At 31.5% G+C, this 25,734-nt stretch overlaps 1 protein-coding gene across 2 annotated transcripts; it reads right to left on the bottom strand.

Moving 5' to 3' along the window:
- Window positions 1–7,295: 7,295 nt before the first annotated feature.
- On the bottom strand, window positions 7,296–14,790 carry LOC122587131 (serine/arginine-rich splicing factor SR34A). 2 transcript variants are annotated; one of them, XM_043759217.1, is made up of 14 exons: window positions 14,683–14,769; window positions 12,043–12,364; window positions 11,780–11,899; window positions 11,104–11,169; window positions 10,945–11,019; window positions 10,376–10,502; window positions 10,196–10,242; window positions 9,996–10,053; window positions 9,508–9,557; window positions 9,358–9,414; window positions 8,566–8,741; window positions 8,295–8,366; window positions 7,798–7,852; window positions 7,296–7,607 (listed from the first exon to the last, which is right to left on the bottom strand). In XM_043759217.1, the coding sequence occupies exons 2-14, from the start codon at window positions 12,091–12,093 to the stop codon at window positions 7,593–7,595; spliced, it is 969 nt and encodes a 322-aa protein (XP_043615152.1). In that variant the 5' UTR covers window positions 12,094–12,364; window positions 14,683–14,769; the 3' UTR covers window positions 7,296–7,592. The 2 variants fall into 2 exon arrangements, with proteins under 2 accessions (XP_043615152.1, XP_043615153.1); XM_043759218.1 differs by lacking the exon at window positions 12,043–12,364 and having other exon boundaries at window positions 14,683–14,790.
- Window positions 14,791–25,734: the final 10,944 nt, after the last annotated feature.

Raw genomic sequence — 25,734 nt, 5'->3', positions numbered from 1 at the left:
TGTAAAGGAAAAAAACTTGTCTCTTTCATTTCTATTCACTCATCTTATTTTCATTTCATTTCTTTTTATAAAATAACATTATTTCTAGAATTTGTATAAAAGAGTTGAGATCTTTAAAACCCTAGCACAATTTTGAAATGAGTAATTTTGCATCAGGGTAAAATTACGATGACAAGATTTAGTCTCTATAAGTTTACTAGCTAATAAACCCGGGTTCAACCCGGGCATATTAACAAATTGTAAAAATGTATCATCGCTACTCTATACTCATCTATACTATATTATAAAAAGACTAACCCTTTTTATTTTTGGTAATGTTGAAAATATGTAATATTTTCACTTAATACTCCTTAAAATACTTTCATATACACTATCTTTTTAACATTAATAATTAAATTACACTGTCAGTCATTTATCATTTAAAATATGTCCATTAACCTTTTACATCAATTATATACACACAACTCACCGCCGCTCCACCACCAACAGTCGTCCAACCATCACACCATCGCCGCCACGACCACCGCCGCTACCGTGCTAGTAACCTCAAAATAATATACATTATGTTTCAAATAAATATAAGAGTTAATTGCAAGACTGGTCCCTGTGGTTTGTACAATTTAGCAAGGAGGTCCCTTCTCAAGAATCGTTGCAATGGGGGTCCCTATTTTGAGAATTTTTTGCAAAATTGGTCTCTTTTTGACGGATCCGTTAAAGGTGGCCGTCAAGTGTGCATTTGTGCCGCACGTGTGGGGGTATTTACGTACTTTCTACTCCACAGGGTCCCCCATTGCTAAAATGAAAAAACCACAGGGACCAATCTTGCAACTTTTTTAAAAATCCATCACTAAATAATACCTTTTAACTTTTCCAAAAAAAAAAATAATTTTATTAAATTATTAACTTAAATATAATTTTTAACACTTTTTATCTTTTCATGATTATTTGTTTATAAAGAACTAAAAACATATAACCACTAAAAATTAAAAGGTATCATTTAGTGATGGATTTTTAAAAATTGTAAGTTTATAAAACTTTTTAAAAAGTTAAAAGGTATTAGTTAGTGATGAATTTTTAAAATTTGTAAGTTTATAAAACTTTTTAAAAATTAAAAGGTATTATTTAGTGATGGATTTTTAAAAATTGTACGTTTATAAAACTTTTTAAAAAGTTAAAAGGTATTAGTTAGTGATGAATTTTTATAAACTCTAAGTTTATAAAACTTACTTTTTAACCTTACAATTTTAAAAACGCACCACTAAATATTTAAAAATTTGTATAAACTTACAATTTTTAAAAATCCATCACTAAAATAATAACTTTTAGCCAATGATGATTAGTCCAACTGGTCAGAGGCATCCTAGGTTTTACTCAAGGTCTTGAGTTCGATCCCTAGGGATGTCAAATCTTAGGGTTTTTTCCTTCGAATACTTGTAACGGCTCATGGTCAACATCTCGTTGTCTAGGGTACGTGCAAAGCTTCACCATTATACGGTGAGGTTTCCGTGATGTTGCATACCGACTGAATGTTCGGGAAAAAAAATAACTTTTAACTTTTTAAAAAGTCTTACAAACTTACAATTTTTAAAAATTCATCACTAACTAATACCTTTTACCTTTTTAAAAAGTTTTATAAACTTACAATTTTTAAAAATTTATCACTAACTAATACCTTTTAACTTTTTAAAAAGTTTTATAAACTTACAATTTTTAAAAATCCATCACTAAATACGAGATGTTGACCATGGGCCGTGATGTCGCATACCAACTGAATGTTTCGGAAAAAAATAATAACTTTTAACTTTTTAAAAAGTCTTATAAACTTACAATTTTTAAAAATCCATCACTAACTAATACCTTTTACCTTTTTAAAAAGTTTTATAAACTTACAATTTTTAAAAATCCATCACTAAATAATACCTTTTAATTTTTATTGGTTATATGTTTTTAGTTTTTCAACAACAAATAATTATGAAAAGTTAAAAAGTGTTATAAATTATATTTAAGTTAATAACTTAATAAAAAAAAAAATTTGGGAAAGTTAAAAGGTTGTATTATTTAGTGATGGATTTTTTTAAAAAGTTGCAAGATTGGTCCCTGTGGTTTTTCCATTTTAGCAATGGGGGTCCCTGTGGGGTAGAAATTACATAAATACCCCCACACGTGCACACTTAACGGCCACCTTTAACGGATTTGTCAAAAAGGGACCAAATTTGCAAAAAATTCTCAAAATAGGGACCCCCATTGCAACGATTTTAGAAAAGGGACCCTCCTTGCTAAATTGTACAAACCACAGGGACCAATCTTGCAATTAACTCTAAATATAATTTGTTTATTAACCCACATAATATGCACATAATTTAGAAATTCGCTATGTACAAATTATTAGAATGTTCAAAAGAAAATAAAAACATTTTTTATTAAAATGACATTATAAATAAAAAAAAATTAAATAAACTTCAAGAAAGAAAGTATTTATGACATTATAATTAAATTATAAAAAAAAACAATTTTAAGAAAAATATTAGTGATGACAAATAAGGTAACTTTATAAAATGATGATGTCATTACAATCCCTTTTTATTTAATATAGAGATAGAGATAGAGATTGTTTGGATAATCTCTAAGGGGGTTGGCAATGGATGGATGGTGGGTGCATTATAGCCGCGGCGCCACGACGGAACACCGCCGCCAACGCCCAACCACGCGTGGCGGGGTGAGGTTGAATGGTCACACCACGCGTTCCACCACTTGGACGATGCAAAAATCGAGAACCTTATGATTCGTGCCAACGGTTATAATTCAAAATTTTGTACCGTTTGACTTTTTTTTTCCCTATATATACTACTACTTTCCTATATATACTACTACTATATATTTACACACACAACTCTCTACTTTCTCCAAAATATAAATCTCATTTTACCACAAACTAACTTCATCCATGGCTAACACTCCAATGAATCTTCGTGATGTTAAGATGTCGATCCAAGTCCACCTAAATTACGATTCCAGACACCGCACTGCAGTAAACAACGTCATTCAGGGCGTGTCTGAAAACAAGGCGGCTTACCAAGCCGAGATCGACCGGTTGACGGCTCCTAATCGGGTTCTTAATCGCAATGAAAGTGAGTATCTCGCGTATCTTCGTCAGAAGATGGATTGGCTGACTCAAGTTATCTGTCAGCTTACCACCGCCTCTTCGACTTTGACCATCACGCTAGGCCACGGGGAGTACTGGCAAGGCAGTGTCGGTAATGGTGAGGATGTACCTTACTTATCTGACCGGGGGAGGAGTACGTATCTCCTCCACCTGTCAACGTTGTCGGGTCACCCGAACTATACTGTTACATTCATCGTAACGACGGTGATAGTACTGTCGACTCAGACTATTCCGATGCTTAGTATTTATGTATTTTAAATTTACTATGTTAGTTATGTTTTTATTTGTCATGTAACGTTTTCGTAATGTTTTTTAAGTATTATGTATGTTTTATTTTGATTTATTATGTAATGTTTTTAATTTAATGAAAATTTAATGTTTAAATAAAATGAAAATTGTAAAATGAGTGGTGAAGTTTGTGGTCGGATGCCAACAAAATTTGAATGAGTGGTGAGGAAATGGTGGAGTTGAGGTGGCAAAAAGTGATTGGTTAGAAGTGAGTGGTAAAAAATGGCTTGAGTGGTGGGTTGCCAACCCTCTTACAAATTTAGAATTAATTACATTAATCGGTACTCATACTAATCAGACTTAGCCATATATATCATTTTTCGGGAAATATTAACAATACATCGATTTAACAGCACTCTAGTTCGAGTTACTCTTAATTATATAGTTCCACCCACGACTAATGTCAGTCATTATCCCTACTAAGAATATAAACCACATCGATTGAAAGATTCGGGTGAAACAAGTTTTCAGAGTGTGGTTTTGAAAAGTCACGAACGATAAGTGAAAGTTACTTCCAAGTTCCGAACACAGAGCCATCCATCCGTGTAATTAACTCTATTTGACAAGAAAATCTAAATTAACATCAATTATCTGAGAATTATTCTCAGGTATATATGACGTTTTGATAATGTATCATGATTCATGAATGCATAGTGATACTAATATACTATGTTAGTTGTCTCACTTCATTGTATCCCCTGCAACGTTTTCTCATTCACTATTTCAATCATGATTCAAGACCACAAGTGTAATGAGTTGTTGATTGATACGATTAATTGATGGCAGTATATTGTTGTTCTGAAAAGGAATTAACCAGCAATATTTATTGTAACTTAATTACGACATATTGCCATAGTGTTTACACAAGTCTGCCACTGCTTGCTACAAATCTGATACACACGAAGACAGGTTCATAAGATAAGTTGAATCAGCCTTGAACATACAGATTTTAGTAAACTTTCCTAGCAACTTTCAGCTCTGTGATCTTACCAAAAGGCGGATGGAATTGAAATTGGCTCAGGACTTTGCACCTGGAAACAACGTTAAAATAAGTCATTAGATATATGCAATTAGAATAAGAAGAAAATTACAACTCATCATTAGTATTACGTAAACACTGTTCTGCTCTTGGATGAATATGTTTTGTGAAAAGATAATAGGTACATCGCAAAACATAGGCATGCCTTCGTTCATGAAAATTTTCAAGTAATACATACGTAAACAGAAAACATGTTGACCTTGACTTCAACCTAGACCTTGATCTGGCTCTGCACAAACGTTCGAGGAATAGCCAGGTGGTTATAGTGTCGAGTTGGGCAGATAAATGTATTGGGTACCACTTAAAAATAGTTTGACTAAAAACAAGTCAACTTAAGTACAGACTAGCTTAGGTTGGACCAACTAGCAAACAATAAAGTGTTTGTTGGACCGAATGTAACATAAAGTGTTCTCCAAGACCCATATAGCTCTCAGAGCTGCAACAAGTATATATACGTATTCATATATAAGCTCGCCAAATTAAAGACCAACAATTAGCTTACGAACCTAAACATATTTATTCATCCTAACATAAAGATCATTAATCAATTTATAATCAAAAGGATATTCTCAATATGACAAAAGCATAACTGCATAAGCCATCATGCAACTTAAAACCAAATCAAGCAAATTCAAATGTACTATCTATATCAAACAAAATATAACGAATACAGTATATATATATATATATATATATATAGGGAAAAGTGAATATAAGGTTGTCCGGCACCTAAGCTTAGGTGTGGAGCTCCTCACATACTAATTCTTTAATATTTGTTGAATTTTAATTAAATCACATGCCCCATGATTTTTATGGATTAAAAAAACCATATGTGAGTGTTCCACACCTAAGCTTAGGTACCTAACAGCCTTATATTCTCATCCCCCATATATATATATATATAAGGTTGTCTGGCACCTAAGCTTAGGTGTGGAACCCCTCATATACTAATATTTTATTATTTTTTGTTTAACGAACAAATGCATGGGCCCCCATGATTTTTATGGATTAAAAAAAAACAATATGTGAGTGTTCCACACCTAAGCTTAGATACCCGACAGCCTTATATTCTCATCCCCATATATATCTATATATAGGGGAAGGTTACATTAGGAATCTAAATAGTTGCAGGAATCTTTAGGAACCTTCTTTAAATTAAATTTATTTACTATATGATTGCTTACACATGTTCATATAACTAAATAATTGCTTACAAATGTTCATATAACTGTCTATATAAATTTGAACATCACAAATCTCATGAAAACATTAATTAATTTACAAAATATTTGCATACATGTGCTCATAGCACTATTCGTGCACATGTGATCATATAATTCATGTCTCCAAAAATTGTATAATGGATGATAATCCATATTTCTACATACTTGTAAAATCCAATATTACACCTAAATAACTCAAAAACAATCAAGAAACAATCACCATATATATATATATATGAGAATATATATATATATATATATGAGATTATGAGGTAGGGAGTATGTGATTGTTAGACAACCAAGTTTGGGTGTAAAATAGAGTACAAACAATCCAAAAAGTTCAAGGGGATCAATCTCCACCGTAGGATCAAGCATCTTCTTCCTCCTTCCTTCTTCTCCGACGAGACTGTCGCCGCCAGCCACCACCTTCTTCTCTGACGCCCGTTACCACCTCATCCTTCTTCCTTATTCTCCGGCGAGATATACCCAGGATTCAAAGTTAACCAATAAAATATGGGTAGTAATAAATCTACAGTATATTTTAACCATATACAACAAATGTATATATTATACTGCATATTGTACTACTGTATAAAATATACATTGTTGTAAATGGCTAAATATTGTTGTAGATTTATCCCTTCCCATAAAATATCAATAACTACTAGATTTGTAATCTGTCAGTTTTACTGTTTGTATAGTTTTTTAAAGTTTAGACATACTTACATTGACATGGTATCGCCAAGGTTACTCCTAAAATAAATTTTACGGTTCTACCTATGACTATTGCCAGTCATAATTTCTACTAAGAAAACAAACTACATTGGGTGAAACAAGTTTCGACAGTGTAATTTTGAATAGTCAAGGACGATTAGTGCAATTTACTTCCGAACACATAGCCATCCATCCTTGTAATTAACTCTAAGTTTAACAACAAAATCTAAACTAATATCAATTATCTGGCTTTATCATATGAGAATTGTACTCTGCAACGTTTTCGGATTCACTATTTTATTATAGATAAGGTACACTACGATATATTGACAGTGTTTTTGTTATTCACAAAATTTTTATTTATTGTAAATTTACTACGATATATTTACATAGGCTATGTTTGGCAAGAACTTTTCAAGAGCTTTTGAAGAGCTTTAACTTTTAATTTTAAACAAAAAGCTCTTCTTGTGTTAAAAACTTTGTTTGGATGCAACTAGCTTTAGCTTTTAGTTGAAAGAAAAAGCTCTAAAATGAAACGCTACTCAGGAGCTTTAGCTTTTCGATGAAGCTTTTTATCATTAAAAGTACACAAATTCATCTTAAAGCTGCAGCTACAGCTACCATACCAAACAATTTTAAAAAGCAAAAGTTCTAACTAACAGCTTTGCTTAAAAGCTACAGCTTACAGCTCCAACTAAAAGCTACAACTACTTTTGCCAAACATACCCATAGTGTTTTGCCAAACATACCCATAGTGTTTTGGTTGTGGCTTACAAAAATTTTTTGTGAACATCACAATTCACAAATGAGCTGTGTTAATTTATTCTATTAGTAATAATTTCACCTCGAACAAAATCAACAAATCCCACATTCCAAGTCAGATACCATTGCAAATATTGAATAGTTGATAAACAAATGCACCGAAAACACAAGGAGATTCAGCATTACAAAGCACAAGTCTGACATTGCTTGCTACAAGTCCAGTTGAAAATGCAAGGTTAAATTTCTTAAGTAGCAGACACAAACAACACCAACAATCTGATGCACACTAAGACAGGTTCATAAGATAAGCAGCAGCATCCTTGAAGATACAGATTTTAATAAACTCTCCTACCAACTCTCAGCTCCATGATCTACCCAAAAGGCGGATGAAATTATAATTGGTTCAGGGACTTTGCACCTGGAAACATTATAATAAAAAGTCATTAGATGCAATTAGAATGAAAAGAAACTTGCAATTCATCACTAATATTACGTAAACACTATTCTGCTCTTGGATGTGAAAAGATAAAAGGTACATTGCAAAACACAGGCATGCCTTCGTTCACGAAATTCAAGTAATACATACGCAAACAAAAAACATGTTATACCTTACGCGGTGATGCTGACTTGGACCTTGACTTCGACCTAGACCTTGATCTGGCTCTGCACAAAATATCCAGGTCGTTATAGTCGTTAGTTAGGCAAATAAATGTATTGGGTGCCATTTAAAAGTAGTTCGAGTAAAAACAAATCAGCTGAAGTAAGGAAAAGCATTGGTTGGGCCAACTAGCAAACAGTATTTTTGGCTTCGTACACTGGATCCAAAGTTAAATAATAAGGTTACATTGTAACTTGTTACAATATAACCTCGGCTTTTTCTAACACAAAGGTCAGAAGAATTTAGGGAAGTGGGACTGACCGATTGATATCTTTCTTTTTTGTCAAAGTTTTTAGCTAAACCCATTTGACCATTAAAGATGAAACAAAATCCAAATCAACCAACTTGCATGAAGAGATTAAAATTGCCGCATGCCGCATGCATTTGCATCACAGTTCATAGAACACAAAACAATCCAGTATATACATTTAGGTTAGATTATCATACCTTTTCGGCTTCACGGGAGATGCTGATCTTGATTTAACAGGAGATCTTGAAACAGATCGATCCAACGATTTACTGGAGAGCAGAAAACACATTAAAAAGAAACAAGGGTAAACAAATGAGGTCCTTTGAGTCAAATGTAAGCGACCCAAGGGGGGTATCCTGTGACCGTTTCCAAACCATTTCCCCGGCCACCTACTTAGGGAGGTTCAAACATGAGACCTCTTGTGAGGACATCTAGGACACCTGGCCATAAAAGTTACTTTGTTCATACCTTCGGCTGCGCCGAGGACTTCTGCTTCTGCTGCGTCGTGGACTTCGGCTTCTGCTGCGTCGCGGACTTCGGCTTCTGCTGCGGCTTTTGCTTCTGCTGCGGCTTCGACTTACACTTCTGCTTCTGCCGCGGCTTCTGCTGCGGCTCCTTGAAGGGCTCCTACTATACTTCCTTACCTGCAGTCATAAGGTAAAAGTAGTCAAAATGAAGAGTACCAATCTCGATCGTATTACATATCAATGACTAAAATTGGGTTATGATTAAGCCAAAAATGAGTCACATTAAAAAAAATGTAATAAAAAGTGAATGAGACGAAGAGTCGGAACCAGATTTTCATCATGCACCTTCGGACTCACTTTACTTAAAAACATAGATTTCCAATTGTAATAGTTCCGTGATCATATTTGATGCATAATATCTTCAGTAGTGAGTTTTAAAAAATGTATGAGAAAGTGTATATGACACAGTCCGACCAAAATATTATTACTTTCAACCTTTGACCCAACCAGCTCAGCTTACCACCTGTAATAGGGAGCATTGGAGCAAATTGGAAGATACCTTCAAAGATGGAAATTGTAAGATGCTTTCGGCGACGATAATGATATCATAACCATTAAAACCATGGAAACACCCAAAGTATGAGAGAGAAAACAATACGTCACGAAAAGTCTTCCATTCTTATAGCATAAATAAGAAAAGAATAGCATAGCATACAATCAACATGATTCAGTCGTTAAAAAGGAAAAATCCAAGTTCGAAACCCACAAGTATTTGCAATAAAAAAAATATTACCTCAATATAGGTCTTTGTCCATGGATTTCTGAACTCAGTGTCATCAAGCTTCCTTATCTATTCGACAAAAGACGATCAAATGTTTATAATGCAAAAACGAAAATACACCAAATACCTAGCTACAGAATAACAAGTATTTCACCAACTTACAGCATATTTCATGTCCTCGGAGTTTGTATAGTCGACAAGACCAAATGTCCCTATAATGAACAAATGTTTGAAATAAGAATCCATGATAAATAATATGCAAGCATACAGCCATACAGGTGACGAATTAGGCAGATTAAGAGACAAAAATTAAAAGATTTATTGGAACATCATACATGTTGGATTCAGATGATAAGAAACATACTTTTATTTGTAAACCTAAAAGCTTCTCCACATATGTAGTGTCATATAGCTATAGAGTTAAAAGTAATTTAAACGATAACCTAATTTTTTGAAACAAACGATTTGAAAGTTTTATGCACTAAAAAAATTAGCAACTTTCAACCTATAAAGACCATTTGACCCATTCCTTTTTAAATAATTTAGTAGACCTGTTAAGATTAAGCATAGCCCGACATCGACCCACTCATATACAAATGTGTCAGCCACCTCTAGTAAAACATGAAAGCTCATAATGCTATGATATATACCCTTGTTATCACGGGAAACTTCGGCAAAACATACATCACCCGCCTTACGCATGTGATCCTGAAGAAAAAATTGTAAGCGAATCATCAAAGGTTGCACAAGCCAGAACAGCCAACATAGAAAAATTAGAAGTGGCTTTGGTTTGTGCCTAGTGGGTTTAAGAAAAAAAGGATATTGAAGTTGCAGACAAACAAAGGGTTACCTTCAGATCCTGCCAAGAAGCAGATGATGGCAGGCCTCGGACGATAACTGCAGCCGAAGAACACAAGGTTGAGAAAAAACTTAAAAGGATATTGAAACTGTAAAAAACTCAACAAAAATCAAGTAACAATTAAGAATATGCATCGGTTAAGTTATAATTGACTCAGATAGCATGTGGCACCTCGATACTCCGAATGTTTTGAAATGCCAAAACGTCCACCCCCACTGCCACGACCACGACCACCCCCATAGTCACCACGACCATCACCTGAGGATGATTGTCCACGGCCTCCATGAGCAAGCTCAACCTACGACAAAAGATATTACACTCAGTCTTTTAAACACAGATATTACTTACCAACCTATTTACTGAAAAAGACAATCCACGTTATGTTTATATCCAATAGATGATATGGTCATGTATGAATTATGTTAGCTTTAATGAAAACGGAGCCCATGAGTTGAAGAGGATGAAAATCACCCAAGGTTTGATTATTAAGGAAGAGAACCTCCTAAATCTTTTTTTCAAGTACTGGAGTATTCCGACAAAGTAGATGTTTTCAGGTGACAGCTTATAAAGCAGAGTTAAAAACCTTGGAAAACTAGTGCTCCCGGTCAATGCAACCCAGACAAACACCATAAAATACCCATTTGATATGCGCTAGTTTAACCTGTTTCCTTATCCAGCCCAATTGCCACCTCAATACAAATATGACTATAAACAAATTAAGAACTCAAAATTTCTTTTACCCTCAGACGGCAACCATCAAAATTATAGCCATCACGGCCCCTAATGGCATCTTCGGCATCTCGAGAATTTGCAAACTACATTTAAAAATCAAGCAGTCAAAACTATTGTAAAGAACAAATGAGAAACATAAAAACTCCGATTCAAATTCATCATATTACCTCTACAAAACAGTAACAAGGAGGGCGAGGTGGAACCTTCAATTCTATGTCCAATATGCGGCCATACTGCATAGAGAAGAAATTAACTTATAAAAACTGAACATTTTATATATCCCCTACTTCAAACAAGGAAGTTTAAGCCCAAGCCTTCAAATACAGTAAATAATTTTACCCCATGAAACATAGTACATAAAAAGCTCTTAACATAACTTTGCCCAACTAAAAACTAAAAGTCGAATTGCTAGAGTATTACAATATAATCCAAACACATGCCTAATAGAAATCAAGTCATATTAAAGTAAACATCATAGTAATAATCTCAATATATAAGATCTTCTGAATTAACAGTTTTCCTATATTTTAGAAAAGATATATTTATTATATTAGAGGTAAAATTATATACAGTAAAGATGTTCAGAAGGTCTATGTGATATAAACTAGTATTCAGATATTGTTCATATTCAAAATTCGTAATTTAATTTTCAAGAATGCTTAACCTTGAACTTGAAAAAGATTTAAAGATCAGAAATTTCATGCAGACTATATATATAAATATATTTTCAACATCCTTTTAAGTATAAATGAGATTCAAATGTAGACTTTTTAACAAATCATTACAAACTTAGATGTGAGATACGCAATTTGGAAATATATGAGAAAAAGATATCACACTGACCTTGTAAAAAAGATCTTCGACCTCACTTTCTCTTATATCCAAAGGCAGGTTCCCAACATAGATCATGCGTGAGAATCGGCTACTCATTTTCAGTTCCAAAAGAACAGCTCCAACCAGCAACTGCAACAAAAGAAAACAAATCAGAAATCAAGGAAATTATAACGTGATACTTTTTTATCTAAATTACTTCATACATCTTTTCACCGGAATGTGGTATCTAACAATTAAAAAAACTGAATTAAATCAAAAACAATGAAGCAAACCAAGAGAGCACTCCTCATGATGAGCGGTGCTCCACAAGCTCCAATGCTCATGCAATCCAAAATGCTCCAAAGCTATAATAATAGAAATACAATTCCCCCCATCCTCTAAATTGCTCAAAAAAGCCAATATGCTCCACAGACATTTTCGTAAAATAAAATTAGGGGTCCTCAACGCTCTATTTTTGTGCATAGTCAGTTCTCGGAGTGTTAGCAAAACCTCCAGCTATAATTACATAACTCATCCAAACTTTTTATTCTCCTAATCCCCAATTACATCCCTAAGTATGAATCCATAGCTCATATTTGTCCAAGCGCTTGACATCTATCATAAACAAAGCATCTCAGTCATAAGATGATGTAAAATTACCATGAATTAATGCATTAACCTTACATGAATTTCTTTAACCATGTTGCACAAAATCCAACCTGATTTGGTTTAAGATCCCTTGGTATAATGCTTTAAGTTAATTGAACATAAACTCATGTGAGCTTATCATAACTTGAAAGAAAGAAAAGATAACATGTCTTTCAACTCTAAATATGCAACAAGTTCTAGTCCAGGTAATTATGTGTTTCATTTAGGTAAAAAATTAAATATACTTCTCTCTCACCTTTTGATTCTTTCCTGGAAGCTTCAAGGACGAACAACTTAAAAGCAGTCCTCAAATTAAACAAATAATAATGAAGTACTAATGCGTCATGCATTTCTAAACCAGCATGCATATGAATTCTACATCTTGAATAAAAGGTAAAAGATCGCACTTGGAAAAACCTTTAAATCCATCATATATCAAGATCGACTGATACAGGTGACTTTTTCCACGTAAAATACTGCCATACTTTTTGCGTAATATTTAAGTCATAACTCATAACCAGAGATGACTACTTTAATATAAACCCGGCTTCCAAAAATGACAAGTCTTTATATGAAAGACGTTAACTTTTACATATAATGTCTAACAACAGACAAACAGAGATCTTAATATATACTATAAGACAGTTGAACTAATGACTTATTAACCAATCAAATCGTTCAATTCCATAAAATTGATTTTCGCTTATGTCATCATTTAGATAAACTACAAATTAAAAATCACAATAATCATTATCCTAATATATTATTATATTAGTATTTATATTAAATTGTAGAAAAAATCTTCTTAATTTATATTTTTTTGTTTTCCATCGATAATTTACCCTTTTTAGCCCTGAATACTTAATTTATATTTATTTTTTGCCATGACAGAATTTTTAAAAGTTACAATCATTTAATTAGTTAAAAAAGTTTCAACATACGAAATATTGTCTATAAATTTTTTTTTCAACACGTAATGACTTATTAACAAATATTAGATTAGATTTTTATAAATTATAAATTTTAATATTTAGTTTTCACGGAAATGGGACGATCACATAACAAAACACGATTTATAACAGAGAGTTACTTAAATACTAAATCCAAATCAATATGAACTCTATTCAAAATTCATACGATCTCTAATCAAAAAAGGTACATAATTTTCTGCTTTTTTATATATTAGTTTTGCATAATAATGTTTAAAGTTACCGTTGTCACTCAGATAAAGAGTCCTAATTGTTATCAAAAAACTATAAAAACAATCCTAATTGTTATCTAATTATCATATGACATGTGATTGAAAATAAACATATCCGTGTTATGGGTCCGCATCATGATCATATACATATAGTTGAATGTCACATGATTATAATATGTTTATATTTTAATTCTTAATTATCTTTCATAATAATATCACATTATGAGTACAACTTGGTTCAAAATATTCTATAATAAAGAATTTATTATAACATGTGCGTTGTGGAATGACTACGCCAAACAGTTCCATCAATATGTCTCAGCTAATAATGACAGTAACAGACCTATGATTATTGTACTAAAACTTATAATATATAACACTTAGAACCGTACATCTTTAAAGTTATAAGCTTCTATGATTTAAATGTATGAGAATCTAATATTGTTAATATCGTAAACTCATGTCCAGTGTTGGACACGGGTCTAAAATCTAGTACATACACTATATATCTGATACATGTATATTCCAATCCCAGCTCCAATCATTAATTTCAAGTATCGGATGAGACCCCGTATATAATATCATAAAATTAACACATACTACAACCCACGATACATAAGAATATAAGCTAATCGACAAAAACCGCCCCAAGACTTCCGAAAGCAACAATAATAAACAACAGAGCCTCCACAAACCACCGGAGCTAACGGACTGAGCTTAATTGTACATAACTATTAGATCTAACAAATTTTTAATAACTAAAACCGGAACGAAACAATCCTTTGATAACTTACACGTACACACACACAAAAAAAAATTAGATTGTATAATATGCAAATATATATATACACACATATACAGAAAATAAAAAATAACAGATTAGCAAATTAAAAATATTAATAAATAAAGGTAATTAATAATTGATTAAGAAAAATAAAGATATAGTAAATCGCTGCAGCTAGACCTAGGGTTTCTATATAGATATACTAAACCTAATAAATAATAAAACTAACAATTTATTTATATCTGTAATTATCATTATTTATTATTATATTATAATTGATAGAAAAAAAGATTACAATACCTGAAGGTGAAGAAGAATTAAGATTTCGCCTGCTCGTTTTCGCTCGTTCCCCCTTTTCGGCTTGGCTTGAGTGAGGTTAATCTGTTTGTGTGGGATTTTTATTTTGGGTTTGGAAATGAAATATAAGGGTGTTTGTGTTTTTGGGTTGGGCCTATTCATATGTTTTGGGTTGGACACACAACATTGCCTTCCCAAATACTAAACAAAACTCATTCTAGAAAAATCCATGTCTTTATTTTTCTCGTAACACAATTTTTTAAGATTTTTTTTTTCTTAAAAAATTCCATTCTACCAAATTTTTATACATTCTAAAACCAAAACGGCTCATGATTTGTTGGGTTTTTAAAAGAATTTTAATAGTTAAAGGTTGAACCATTTTTTTTCTTATTGTAGTGGTTTACTCGCGACTTTTTTCATGGATAGTATTTGTATTAATAACGCTAGATGGTATTGGTATTAATAAACTTTCATTCAAACACGAGTATAAATTACGATGATTTTATTAAATCCGGGAAAAATTGAATGGCTTATGTAAATATTTCTAAGATTTCCGGGTTACTTATTTTTATGATTTCTCTATCATGTAATATTTTCCAACTTGGTAAAATTAATGACTAGATATAACGTAATATTCTCAAATTGTACACTCAACAAGACTAATGATTTGTTCTTGACTTTTTTTTTAGGGATTTTAGCATCTAATGTTAAACTAACTGGGTTGGATCATTGGTTGGAGCCCTTGTCTCTGAAGACAGAGGTCAAGGGTTCGATCCTCATGCCCAGCAAGGCTGGAGGGCCTATCTACCTATGGTAAAACGTGGAAGCATCCTCTTTACCTTTGGTAGGGGTAATGCTGTCTACATCTCAACCTCCCCATACACCGTCTAAGACGGTATTGGGACCCAAAACCCGTGGAAGATGACATTGGGAGTTACTTACTTACTTTTTTAGCATCTAATGCAATATTTGCATTCAGTTTGTTAGAGCATGCTAACATGTCACAATGTAAGCTAGCACACCAATTGATAGGTTATCTACATTGGACGCCTTTGGCCTTTCGATTACTAGTCTGATATCAGAGTGTTTTCAGTGCCTTTCATTACCTCACATTTACACGCTCGAATATCTCATTGTAGGTTCGAGTCTTTAAAGACACAACCCTAGTGAATTTGTCTAGTGTTTCGTTGCAACAAATAGTTGGCTTGAGTTTCGGGGGGCTTGAGTTTGCTATTTAAAAAATATAATAAATAAAACTATATCTGCATAACATATATGTATTTGTTTTTTAATTTGTTGTTAATTTTGTATTATCACATTTGATTGATTTTAATTTTTATCAAATGATCGAGTTTGACGTGTAGCCTAAGATATTTACGGGGGCTGATTTTTACACTTTCACTTTTTATTTATCCACAGAATTCCATTACCTAAAATCCACACATCAAACATGCGAAGAAAACAAAGACGTTGTTGTAGCCATACTTCTACGGGATCAAGTTGTAACACCCAACGTTATAAAAATATGGATTTCAAAATTTTGAAAATAAAACAATCATTTAATGCGGAAAGGTCCCTTAAGTAACCCCATAAACAACCAAATGACAATAAAGTCTTAATCGACTTAATAAAGAAATGTCTAAGTAAATGAGGCAAAACTATGGCAACAATAAGTCTTTGTCATAGCAATCATCTACCCATGTCTCACTCTAAGCAAGCTTCAATGATTAACCTGAGGAGACACAACATTTTCATCAAAACAAGTGTCAGCTTAAAAAGCCGAGTAAGATAACCACATGTTGTATAAAAAGGTTGTCAATTAAATCAATCTTATAAATATCATACGCATGTCAACCATATAGCAACCGTTATCACATGTAAATCATATATCAATCATCATCACATATCAATCGAATAACACAATAGGATGATATCATTCCCATATGTGCCTAGCAACCTCAATCATCTCATCAATCATCATTATCAATCTCATTTTCAATTTCAATCATCAATCATAGGTTATGCCATTTTCAATCATGAAGTAGTGACTTGCATCACATAAGTAAATTAATCATGGGTTGTGCATAGGCGGTCATTCGACATTTCAAGGAACCTTGCACCCGACATGATGGGTAATTCTTTCGGGGTCCATCGGCGTCGTTAATGATAGGCATAACCAAATCCAAGAGCAAGCCATTTAGCAAAGCATGGTGATCGGTCCTAACCACCCGGCAAACTCAAGCAATCGTGACCATGTTGTAAGGGGCATCATGACTACCCCATCCGACCAACCGTAGCACACCAGCCCCTCCCCGGACTAGCATGGCTTAAGCTTAACACTTTTCAACCCTAAGTTTATACTCGAGTTTGTCAATCGTATATTTTATCAATCTTTTCAATCTCAATATTTTAGGGTCCCTATCGTGCAATCGTGAATCATGGCAATCATACATGAGTCTAATGTACTACATGTATAGATACAATCACAATCTCAATCAACCAAACAAAACATAACAATATATCAATCGTAAGCAATCGAGTCAAACATGTCAATCTCCATAAGCTAAAGCATACATTACTTTAATAACTAAAGTTAACTAAGGCATAACATGCATAAAACCAACCATAAGACCTCCCAAAGCTCCCATAACTTAACAAGCGTATGAAAGGGCTTTAACCATCGTTAATTATGCAATATAAGTTCTTGTTGTGTTCGTCGTGTCAAAAGGTAGTTATCTTACCTCAATGGAGCTCACGACAACCTACAAATGACTTTATCGAGCTTGTTACGTACTCTTGGCAACCTAGAATGAATATAGGATCAGTATGTAAGTTAACTAGACACTTAAACGCACTTTGGACCCTTCTAATGCATGATATCACCGAGACCATTAATGGTGTCACCGATATTGAGTTCCAGATTTGCACCCTTCACTTGCAGAGAACTTATGGCATACAAGGAGATCAAATGAGACAAAACTTAGTTCTTAACAAATGTAAAGGACTCAAATACCTTTTCAGAAATATAAGATTTGATTCTTGAAAAGATTTAATGAATAAGTTATGACTTTGCAAAACAGGCCTGCAGAATTCGTCTGAAATCCGACTACTTTTGGAAATCAATATTTTTCGCCCATTTATGGGCAAAATCAAAAAAAACTTTGTTCATATCAAATTAATAGAACACAAATAGCTTTTCAAAAAAGAAATATTCATCTTCTAACTGATTCTTATGAAGAAGATATGAGTTTTGGACAATGACTAAAATTTCAGACTTTCAAAAGCCTTTTGTTTTGAAACCTAATTCAACATCCAACATCCAACATCCAACATCTTCAACAATTCAAACCATTTCCAGAAATCATATACACTTAAAATTGATTCCAATCCATCATTCAATAATCTCAATTGATTTCGCCTCCTATGATCAAGACTTGATTTGACACTCATATGAAACACATAATGTCATCAAAATATCATCAATATCACGTTCATACATGTAGGGAACCGCTAAACCTCAATTGATCGAAATAAGGGTTACCGAACGAGCCGAAATTACCGATTTTATCAATAAAACGTATTTAATCAACCACGAATCAAAAAATCCAGATATGAACGAATGAATAGGATTAAGTTGAATTATATTGAACATATATTTCGATCAATACCTTAATGGATGATTAAAGATTCGAGTTCTAGCACCAAACGATCACAAATCGACCTGAATTCATTGATTCTAACAACGAAACATATTCAAATTAATCAAGACCAAGTTTGAACGAGTTGAATAGATGAATGTGATCAACAATCAATAAGGATTTCAGTTATTACCTTTATGGATGATTATGGAATCAAAATCAAGCCCTAGATCGCTCCGAATAGACCCGAAATCAAAGGAATTGAGCAAGGAAGGCAAAGGGAGGCACACCTTCAATTACACACACTTAATCCTGGAAAAATTAGGGATTAGGGCTTCATTAGGGCTGCCTAATCCCCCTCAAAACCGTCCACCCCCTTTCACAATTACCAAAGTGCCCCTAACTTAAATATAACGACCGTTAAGGCTCAAACTAACGAACCGGAAACTTAAACGACCGAGCAAGCACTCTAATTTTTAACCAACAACTAAAATAACACAATATGATCTTTAATAACTAATTAAAGCATCACATTTATTATCCAAGCTTCAATAGTTAATTACCTAAGCATTTAAGCAACTCACGTTGTCATAGTCAACTAACGGTCAAAGCCAAAGTCAAGAATAAAAAAGTTTAGGATGTTACACAAGTTAGGGTAAAGCATTTGTATGAAATGAGAATTGTCACATATGATTTCAATGGGAAAATGGGGAAAATTGAAAAGAGCTTCAGTAATGCCTATATAAGCTTCTGAATTTTATAGGTATGATGCCTATCCTGACTAACTACACTCACGGGTATAAGTATTAACCCAATCCTTTATTAGAGTGAGATTGTTTTACTGGGTTTACTCCTAATCTCGTCCGTCATTATTTTTGTCTGTAGGACCGAGATGGAGGTGAGTTAAATTAAATTAAATCAAATTAGGAGGTGAAGGCTAGGGATTGTTATGTAATTGAAAACAAATCAAGTGTGGAATGGTGGATTATTTAATGACGTACATGTCTCGATTGTGGTCTACCGATTGTCTTGGCGATAGCCATGCTTTTGTTCCTCAATCATCAAAGACACCCAAGTAAATACCCGGTATATATTAAGATTGATAAATGATGGCAAATTTGTCAATTTATTTACATTTCTTTGAATGGATGAATATTTTCAGTGTAAGTATCAACCCTAATTGCCAACCAAAAATTAATATTTTATGTTATATATGAAGATACAAGCTAACCATATATATACACATAAGGATTTTAAGGTGTAAATATTTATTTTATATGTGCTAAAAGAACACAATAAATACGAGTAGTAATTTAACCTTTATAATACACCATTTTTTAGATCTAAAAAACCTTCAATTTGGAACCACAAACTTTGTATTGCAACTCTGACCAAAATTATGGCATATGTAACTATGTAAGACACAATAGCCACCGCGATATTGGTAAGTTGCTGAATAGTTTTTCTCCCTTTATTTTCTTTAACTTTAATTTAATATAACAATAAGTATAGATTAAACTTTAATGTTGTAACTATTACTATTTATTGTTGTTATTATAATTGGAATAAATTTAGGTTAATGTTGTCGGCTGCCAAAGCAAAAGTGTCGATGTTTCATTAATTGTTATTCAAGCTTTCATCTTATGAATCACTTGGTAATAATGCAAATTGATATTAATGGTTCACATTTGCGTAATGACATCATACAATATACAACTAAAATATTTATCATCATAGTATACACTTATTTAGTTTTAGTTATTACGATTTGTTTTATCTTACCTTCTAAATAATTCAAGGCTTGGATATCTATATAACAATATCAAATGTTTGATCTTTATTGCTTGTAGGGTCGCATAGTATTTTTTATCTTATGAAAAACTCAAAAGCATTATCTTTATATATTTACTGTAGGAAAAAAACTATTTATATCTCAATTTTTCTCATACATTATTACAAATGGTGTTGGAACTCATAATTGTGAAGTATTTCCTTACTTCTTAAACAATACTGAACTCTTAAATAAATATTTTGTCTTTATACACAAGTATACTTATAATCTTATAAAGTTGCAACCTTTTTTTTTATATGTGTGCGTCGAACATCACAACGAGGGGTTAGATTATGTTGTCTTAATCTGGTCCACACTAAAAAGCCTTCTCACCCAATACCTTAAGAGACGAAAAATCTTCTGTTAATCCGCCCGAAGACACGACGATTAATATAAGTATTACTCTTGCTTTTTTCGTTCTTGAACTTGGGTCTCTCAAGAATAAGCCTTCATTAAAGAGCTTGTTGTGTCACTAAGGTATCAACCCAACGACTATATCGATCACAAAGCACATTCAAGCATGGGTGGAACATGTTAAGGACCAGGGAGGGTCGTGGTCATCCCAAACTTTTTGGTTAACAACGTAATATATATCATCTTCCAAGGGTATTGTTTTATTTTTAGTTGGTGACCTTCCTAGATAAATGAAAATTGAAGAAATTTCTTATACTTTTACTAAATCTTATCCAAAAATCTCTTCTAGTAGTTCGAGTATTTGTTTATCCACCCAATTTATTCCAGGACATATTCATGTATTCTCCAATTCATTTAATCTTTCTAGTTTTTAATTGTTTTTCATATATCTTTATATATAATAAAAAAGGATTGTCTTTTAAAACTATTTTTAGAAAAAATATTATGTGGCATGTTCATAGTTTTTTCTTAAAAAGATTTTAATTTATTTATGATGTCATATTTACTATTGAACATTTTAAAAAATAAATAATCCATTAAATGTTTATTTTAAATTTATATTTAAATTTAAAATGTATTTTATTATTTTTAATAATGCAATAGGTACTTATATATATAAATTATGTTAACTAATTTAGTATATTTTTAGAAAAAATATTATGTGGCATGTTAATAGTTTTTCTTTTTAAAAAATTTTAATTTATTTATTATGTCATATATAGTTATCTTTACATTTAAAATTTTTTTTTAATTAATATACCCGGGTTGAATCCGGGTTTATTAGCTAGTGTGTGATATATAATAGATTTCAACTTACTATAATTTTAAGTTGAACCCATTAGTTGTTTAGTTTTTATTCATTGTCCCTAACCTCATTTTAAGTTTATTATCTGCTATTACTGTTAAGATATAATTCATTAATTATCTTTATATTTTTCTCAAACAAGTTAAATTGATTAGTTAAAAACCTTTAAAGGTTGTCGTGCTGAATTGTAATTTCTTTTGCTTTATTGTTATTTCTTGTATTTCGTTTAAATACCTACGTGGCTATGCATATGCTTTTCTTTATGAATAAATATTGTATGTTTTAATTGTCGTTGGCCCTCCGAGTATTAAAGTTCATGTTCCGCCACTGCATTCAAGTATTAAACAATCTATTTTACGACAAACCCTAAGTGGAAAACACATTAACTAAAGGTTGTAAATTTTGAGGGTAAAATTCCTGGTGGAATTTGTGATATACTGAAGAAGTTTATTTTTCTGGGGACTTTGTGACTTTCATATTTTGTAATTAGTATGGACTTTGTGATCGATACAATAAAGATTTTGTTTTGATTTGTTTTTTTTTTTAAATCTCTATTTCACCATGGAATGCAATACACCCAAGTCCAGTCATCATCCTATTGATGCACCTCATGGACACATGGCATTGTGTGATCATGAGACATGTCGTGTATATTGCCACCGTATCAGCCTCTGTGATTGGACGATCAACACCACCAACTATCTATTTTGTCAACATAGGCCCTTTTAGTTTGGAAATGTTTAAATGTTTGAAGTCAAAAGGGAGTGATAGATCTACAACAAGATTTTGTCATGTACAACAATGCATCATGCATGCATTATACAGTTGTACACTGTGCAGTACAATATATACGCTTGTTGTAGATGGCAAAAACTTGATGTACATATTTATCATTCCCCTTATTCTTAAATCTTAATTGTCATTATAGTTTTATTTTCGAATAGAACCAATTTAATAATTAGTAATTAACAATTTTTGATATTCTACCATATTTTACCGCCGTATGTATAAATAGAAATTATCTATATTATCTAATCAAATAAACCACTTTTTCTCCCTTAAACTTTGTGTCTTTGAAAAACCAAATATCCTTTTTCTTTATTCACTAATTTAAATATCTTCATCTAATATACCTAAAATACCATTTATGAAATAATTTACTGTATAGATCCTCCAACACTTAACATAACTACAATACTACCTTTAACATCAATAACTTTTACATTCACCACCATCGTCGCCCCCATCACCGTCCCTACTGTCGCCTCCACCACCGTCACCACCACCTCCGCCATCACTACCCCATCGTCGTCGCATTGCACAAGCATTAATCTAGTTATAATAAAGCTATTCAATTATTCATCGATCCAAACCTCAACTGAAAACACTAAATTATGATAAATTCTCTTAATTTATTAACCTATTCATAGTATACATATAAAAAAAATTATATATTCACAACTCACAAGTCACAACTTCACATGATAAATTTTGAAAAATGTATAAATTAAAAGGAATGATTAGGCTAAAATTTAAACTGATATACCATCATCATTTCTCTTAAACGTTAAATAGTTATGTTAAATGTTACGAGTAATAACCAAATTAAACTAACATAATAAGTCAGATTTTTAATGTATGGATTAACACAATTCATTAAATATAAAAAAATTTATTTGGAAAAAATTAACGTGATTGTGATGGTAGCAATATGTTAGTATATCATCACCATTTTATATTTTTTTGGCAACTATATTAGTGTTTGATGGTCACATTTTAATAAACAAATCAGAGGCGGCTTCCCAGATAAAACGGACTTCCGTTCGACTCATAAAATCATCTTATTTTTGTTTTTATTTCTAATATAAAAAAATGGGGTTTATATATTTTTTTCATATATCAAACACAATATACAACTTATAAAGTAGATTATACAAGTTATTTATTTATGAAGTAGTATGATAGATGTATAAAAAAAATTGTACACCTCCCATTTTATAATGTTAGTGGTAATATACAATATTTTTTATGCATATATCTGAAATCGTTAATTAAAGAATATAAACTATTTCACCAGCTTATTATTGGCAACTTTAGGACCCGAACAAACCTTATGCTTTTAGAATTATAAACTTTGTTTTAAAATATCATATGCTAAAGTTTGAAAATTCAAAAGCCTTTACCTATAACCATCTTGTTTTACAAATATCAGTTGCTTTTGAATGACAGAATCAAAGACATGATGCTCATGAATGAATCATTATAAACTTGAATTCGGAATTCAAAAGGCATGCCAAAAACAACATACTACCAAACCAAACATAGGCTAAAGAGCTGACATAAACTAAGTCACTAAAAGTGAATTTGATAATTAACATTTTATTTGATGATGTACAAAGCAATTTTTCTTTCAAACTTCTACCTGGATATATGATTTTTTTTAAACAACAATAGATTATTAACTTTTTTAATAAAACCACTAGCATTTAGAAATACAAAGCTTCACATATTTTAGATCATACTTGAAATTTTAATTGTCGAGATCGTAAAATAAAAAAAATTGTACAATTTAAAAAACCGTAGATATAAAGAAAACTTATGCCAATTTTACCTCGATATAAGAATTAGGGAAATGATCTGTACACCACCTGATTTTGATCGTACTGTACAACACTCTATAAAGCACATTTGGTGGTGTACGATCAAAAACAGGTGGTGTACAGATTATCTCCCAAAGAATTATAATCATATGACTTTATTTTTTTTAATTGAATTTGAGAATTTCTTTATTTCTCATACTTGAATTCATTAAAGATCGATTGCATAAACACATTTTATAATGTTTTTGTAACGAAATAAACACATACATACACTAGAGGCGTAACCACATAATGCAGTGACGGTGGTGGTAGTGACGGAGACGGTTGACAACAATGACAATAGCATTGTGATTAATACTGTAAAAATAATTGATATAAAATGAGTAATTTAGCTATTTTAAAAGTTGAGAAATATATGTTGCAAATAGTTTCATTAAAAATATTATAGATATATTTGGTGAAAATATTTAGATTGGTGAATAAAGAAGGTGATTAGTTTGAGTAAATAAAAATTGAAAATACTTTATAGGTATTATAGGTATATGCAGTTTGTGAATTGAGAAATCTTTGAAAGTAAATGGTATTTTTAATTTTTTAAAAATAGAAAATTTAAAAAGGAAAAGAGTAGTTTAATTTATAAAATTATAAAGATTTATAATAAAAATTCAGCAAAAACTAAATATTAAAGATTTAAATATTAATGATAGTAAGAAATTAGTTCACTTTATATCTCTATCTTTATAAGATAATACGGAGTAATAATAATACGTGATTAATAATGCTTATATAACATTAACGTGGTTGTTTTTTAATAAGGTACTGTTTATTTGAAAAAGAAAAAACAAACACTTCACTCTTTAATTTTATTATGCATCACCAAATCAACATTTATCTTTAGAACAGACCCAACTTAACAAACAAATAACAACCTACAAAAATACATGATTATAATTTATTAATGAGGTAGCTGACTTATTGATAATATTTTTTAAACTTTTCATCACAGTTGAAGCCTTAAAATTATAAATACATCTCAATTTTATATTTAACACTTGTAGAACATCTTATGATATTTGCATCGTTATATAAAAAAACCTAACGACATATTATCAAATGAAAGACTTTAGGGTGTTTGGTATAATGGAATAGAAAAGGTGGAAAAGGAATGAAAAATAATTCTCATGTTTGGTTGTAATGGAGAATGTGAAAAAGAATTGAGAAGTGAGAATAGATTCCATTCCCTCCATTATCTATAAATTGTAAAGAATGGATGAGAATGATTTTTTTTAAAAATAATGTTATATGTATTAAATTTAGTATTTATTTAAAATTTTGTATTTTTCATAATATTCTCTTTTCAAATATTCGATCTTTTTTCCACTCTATTCATTCTTTATCACATTTCAATTCTCCTTAATTCATTAGTACCAAACACCTCCATAGTTGTATGATATTAATATCAAGTTTTTTTTCGCATCTTGTTGGACATTAAGCTAGTTTAAATATAAACAAGTCAGTTTGTATTAAAATATAACATAATAAAATTAAGGTTATTTTTTACATACCTTTTTCATGATGATATAGATGGGACCTACACAAATTTTGTCACCATTACACGTAACATTAGAATATTAAATTATCACAAAATAGACTAAATCCAAATATATATAACACAAAAAAAATAAAAAAAATAATAATAAGGAGTAGTTGTTGTTGTGCAACATTGAATGAATGCTTTGTTCTTCTTTCATAGTCATAGCTAGCTAC

Source organism: Erigeron canadensis, chromosome 2 (genome assembly GCF_010389155.1).
Source record: "Erigeron canadensis isolate Cc75 chromosome 2, C_canadensis_v1, whole genome shotgun sequence".
Lineage (NCBI taxonomy): Eukaryota > Viridiplantae > Streptophyta > Magnoliopsida > Asterales > Asteraceae > Erigeron > Erigeron canadensis.
This window is presented reverse-complemented; position numbering and strand designations above follow the sequence as displayed.

What these genes read in the sequence shown, in the direction of transcription:
- LOC122587131 (XM_043759217.1), bottom strand. Translation starts at nt 12,093, where the DNA reads ATGAGCATTGGAGCTTGTGGAGCACCGCTCATCATGAGGAGTGCTCTC. An exon ending in TTGATGGTTGCCGTCTGAGG is followed by an intron (nt 10,503 to 10,944) that starts GTAAAAGAAATT and finishes CTTTTGTCGTAG; the next exon opens with GTTGAGCTTGCTCATGGAGG. An exon ending in AAAACATTCGGAGTATCGAG is followed by an intron (nt 10,243 to 10,375) that starts GTGCCACATGCT and finishes CTTCGGCTGCAG; the next exon opens with TTATCGTCCGAGGCCTGCCA.